Source organism: Bidens hawaiensis, unplaced genomic scaffold (assembly GCF_021521415.1).
Source record: "Bidens hawaiensis isolate Kalapana, Puna unplaced genomic scaffold, B.hawaiensis_p1.1 tig00002186_1, whole genome shotgun sequence".
NCBI lineage: Eukaryota > Viridiplantae > Streptophyta > Magnoliopsida > Asterales > Asteraceae > Bidens > Bidens hawaiensis.
The window spans coordinates 1757427-1762045 of record NW_027491117.1 but is presented as its reverse complement, the minus strand read 5'-3'; the positions used below and the strand labels follow the sequence as shown (position 1 = coordinate 1762045).

Here is a 4619-nt window from a genome sequence, read left to right as displayed (position 1 = left end):
CCATCTCATCCCCCACCATCTAAGAGGGTCAAGAAGATTAGTCTTCTTGCCGAATCCACAACATTTCTTTTCAAGGCCATCAAGGTATTTGACAAAGTTTTGATTGCTTTAACTTTTTCAAACTTTTACTAATCTTTCCTTTTCTTGTTTGTATATTAGGTCCTGCGCCAGAAACCTTCATCCACCATTGCCATTCGGGACCCTGTTCAACCCGAGAGAGTTAAAGCTGCTAACCCTTCCTCTAAAAAGGAGAAGGCTCACGAAGATAGGGTTGAACAGGTGTCCCGCTCTGACCCGAATGTCCATGACATGGACATTTCATCTTCCCCGCCTCGCTCTCCTCCGGTGTTACAAGGGAGTGATGGCGGGTCTATACATGTTGATATAATGCTTAACATACATAATTCCTGTGTACATTTTATATAATATTTTATTAGTTTATGTTCGGTTTTTGTTAGGATTCGTATACTATTAACACATTTGAATAATCTAGGTTCCGGGTTTCAATTGTGGTGAAAAGAGGGCAAAGAAATGAGAGAAATCGAGCTAAACCGGAGAACCGGACCATCAGGAAACGAACCGGACCAGATCAGGATTGAACCAGACACGGGACCAAGTTAATTGGTGTCTCTTGAGAAGGGTCAGGGGTCATGTTCAGGTTTTCTCTTAGGTTTCTATTTTAGGATCCCAGTCCATAACTAAGTATTTTCTCGATTAATTAACAACCGAAATTTAGGGGATTCTGGCCTAGGTAGTTATCTCATCATCGTCTGAATTAAGTCCAAGTTCTAAGTTTAGCTGTCTTTAGTTCCCTTAAATAGTCTAAATTAGTTTATTAGTAAACCCCCCTTAAACAAATAATAAATAAATAGTCGTGTCTGTAGTTGAGTCTAATTTAGCTAGTTTACGTAATTAAAAGAGTCTCGTGGGTCGATATCCGGACTTACTTAGCTGTACTAGAGTCGACCGGTTCACTTGCCGGTTACTAATTTAGTTAAGTTTAAGAGTCTAGAATTTATTACTTAGTGTCTAGATTAGCGTAATTTAGTTAATAATATTAAACTAATTTGAGCACATCAAGTTTTTGGCGACGTCGCCGGGGACTCTTGGCTATTGCGTTATTAGCTTTGATTAGATTTACTTGCGACATACGTGCTACTCGTTTTGTTTTGTTTTGTCTTTTTTGAGTCATAGGAGTGTAATTAATTTAGTCTAATTTTAAGATTAGTTTATTTATTCTTAGTTTTATTTTAGTATTTAAATAGAGTCCATTGATTGGTCTCGTGTGTTTTCCAGGTTTATGCCACATCTTCTTTCGCAAGGACCAATTCCGTTGAAGTCTGAAGCCAGTTCGTCATCACCGATCACCGTAGATTCTCCACCGAAGTCATCACCACACAGGTCACTGCTTTCGAGTCCCAGAACCATTCCCGATATTCAAATGGTGGACTACCGAACCATTTACCAACAAGCCTTCGAGAGTTTCAATGGAGATCACTCTCCCATCACCACCCCCGTAATCGATAACTCAAATTCATGGCAGATTCCATCTTATGTCATAGCCAATCTCACCCAGAGTAATCTATTCCATGGCTGTGACGATGAAGATACACCAGCGCACATCAACCGTGTCACCCGTGTGCTCAGAACATTCAATTTACAAGGTGCTAATGAAGATGCCATTTTCCCCATTTGTTCCCGTTTTCATTTACGAGTCGAGTCGCCAATCGGTTCGATTCACAACCTGCTGGAGCATTCACTACTTGGGAGGCGTTGCGTACCGCTTTCTTGAAGAAATACTTCCCGCCTGCCAAAGCATCTCGTCCCCGAGATCAGATTCATTCTTTCCATATGGAGCTGGACGAGCCGTACTATCAAGCTTGGGAGTGTTTTCAGAGTTTACTGGCCCGTTGTTCACAGCATGGTCTTACTCCTTGTTTCCTTGTTGAGAAGTTTTATAATGGGCTGACATATGAGACTCAGGCTCGATTCGACGCTGCTGCTGGAGGTAATTTAATGGATAAGAAAAGTGGTTGAATGTAATGAATTGTTTGAAAGTTTTTGCCCAGTCCAAGTTTGCTAAAAAGGCACGTCACGAGAATTCAAATCCCGTCACTAGTACACCCTCATCCATCCGAGGTGTGCACCAGGTTAATCTGGATACTAGTGTGGCGACTGCCTTAGGGAGTCTAGCCAGTGAGATTAAAAAACATAAGGATAAGGTAGATAAGTGCGAGTTGTGTAGAGGGGGGCATGGGACTTTAGATTGTTCATTGATGGGTCAGGAGCAGGTACAATTGATAGGAGGGAAAAATAGGGTTCTTAATGCGTTTAATGGAAATAATAATTCAAACTAGAACAACTATAATTCGAATTTGCGTTCCCCCGGTGCACCCTCTAGTTTGCATTCAAATTCTAATCTTAACCGGGGGGCAGGATCAGTCGTTTAGTGGGGATCAAAGTAGTCAAGGTGGGAATAATGGGCAGGACTTGAGTAGTGGTATTGGTAGGTTAGAGGAGATGATGAAGCTAATACTAGTTAGAGATCAGGAAACTCAGAAAAAATTTGCCGATCATGATTTGCTTTTAAGGAATCACCAGTCCGCACTCTTAGATCTTCAGAGAACCATAGGTGATATAGCCCGAAGTTTAGATGAGAGACCCACAGGTCAATTTTCGGGTTCCACTCAGCAAAATCCGGCAGCTTAGATAAATGCCATTTCTACTCCTAGTGGTAGGGTTTTAGGTCCGGAGAGAGAGATTGAGGTAGAGGAGAGAGATGGGTTAGTTGATGAGGAGATAGTGATGGAGACTCTTGGGAGGGTGCAACCTAGGCCAGGCCCAGCAAGTACCATACTTACCAGTGAGCCCATAGTTAGGGGAGTGAGGAGAAGAAACCGAGAGAGTTTAGGCCATCACTACTTATAGATCATGATTGTATCCCGTACCCAACCCGTATTAAGAATCAGAAATTTACTAAAGAGTACGGGAACTTCTTAGATATGTTTAGGCATCTTAGGATTAACCTTCCGTTTACCGAGGCCCTCCAGCATATGCCGAAATATGCCAAGTTTTTGAAAGATCTTCTTAGACGAAAGGAAAGTATGGAGGAGCTTTCGACCGTTCCACTGAACGGAGAGTGTTTTGCAGTAGTGCTCAATAAGGTCCCAGAAAAGTTACCCGATCCCGGTGTTTTCACTGTTCCATGTTTTTTCGGTAGGGATACCTCGTGCCAAGCGTTAGCGGACCTACGAGCTAGCATAAACTTAATGCCATATTCGTTGTTTGAGAAGCTAGACCTAGGAGAACTTACACCCATCCATATGTCATTGTCTTTAGCGGACCGTTCGGTGAAGTACCCTAGGGGGATCTTAGAAAACTTGCTCGTGAAAGTCGATAATTTGGATTTCCCCGTAGATTTTGTGGTTTTAGATATGGAGGCCGATGAGAGATTTCTTATTTTAGGTCGTCCATTTTTGCGTACTGCTAGGGCACTTGTTGATGTTTTTGAAGGTAACATCACTCTTAGAGCCGGCGACGATATTGTCACTTATGTTGGTAAATCCATGAGATACCAAAGTGGTCAAGACGGTCTCATTGGCCCATGTCATCCTATTTATGCAATTGATTCTTTTATTCCCAGCATGGATCCACGTCTTGAGCACCCCCGTTCCATCAGATTTTGTTTGAAGGAGGAGAGAGAGGTCGCGAGTTCTCGAGAATCGATGGAGTTTGATAGAGAGAGATGGTGGTCTGCAAAATTTTGTGGATTTTGGAAAAGTTGGAGATAAGAGGAATAAGATTGAAGATGAATGGTCGTATCGTGATGCAATTTCTTGGAGGACCATGGAGTTTGACTGAGGTGGAGGAAACTACACTTGGGCAGCTGGTTAGATCACATAGGAGAGTGTCTTGAGTGAAAACTCAAGTGTAGAGTTTATATATTTGTCCTATCGTTATTTTTGAGTCTTGTCGTGTCACTAACGTAGATTTTTTTGGATCCACGGCATGGATCCACGTCTTGAGCACCCCCGTTCCATTAGAGTTTGTTTGAAGGAGGAGAGAGAGGTCGCGAGTTCTCGAGAATCGATGGAGTTTGATAGAGAGAGAGATGGTGGTCTGCAAAAGTGTGTGGATTTTGGAAAAGTTGGAGATAAGAGGAATAAGATTGAAGATGAATGATCGTATCGTGATGCAGTTTCTTGGAGGACCATGGAGTTTGACCAAGGTGGAGGAAACTACACTTGGGCAGCTGGTTAGATCACATATGAGAGTGTCTTGAGTGAAAACTCAAGTGTAGAGTTTATATATTTGTCACATCGTTATTTTTGAGTCTTGTCATGTCACTAACGTAGATTTTTTGTTGTTCTTTTTTGTTTTTGTTTTTAAAGATTTGTAGGTTTTGAGCTACAAAATGACCCCCATGAAGTATAATGCAAAAATTCAAGTTTGGGGATGGAGCAGCCAAACTCTATACTTTTTATTATTTGCTGCTATTTATTCATGTTTTATATATTGGGTTGGTTGGTCTGGTAAAGTACTTAAGTGCTTAACATCTATCAAGTTGATAAGATATGTTCTAGATATTGTTTGTTGTTTTTAAAGCTTCCGTTCGTGTG

General features: G+C 41.6%; 1 protein-coding gene across 1 annotated transcript; it reads left to right on the top strand.

Annotated features, from left to right (window-relative positions):
- The first annotated feature begins 3002 nt into the window (after nt 1-3002).
- Nucleotides 3003-3570, top strand: LOC143609889 (uncharacterized). Its single transcript, XM_077084518.1, has 2 exons — nt 3003-3425; nt 3514-3570. The coding sequence occupies exons 1-2, from the start codon at nt 3003-3005 to the stop codon at nt 3568-3570; spliced, it is 480 nt and encodes a 159-aa protein (XP_076940633.1).
- Nucleotides 3571-4619: the final 1049 nt, after the last annotated feature.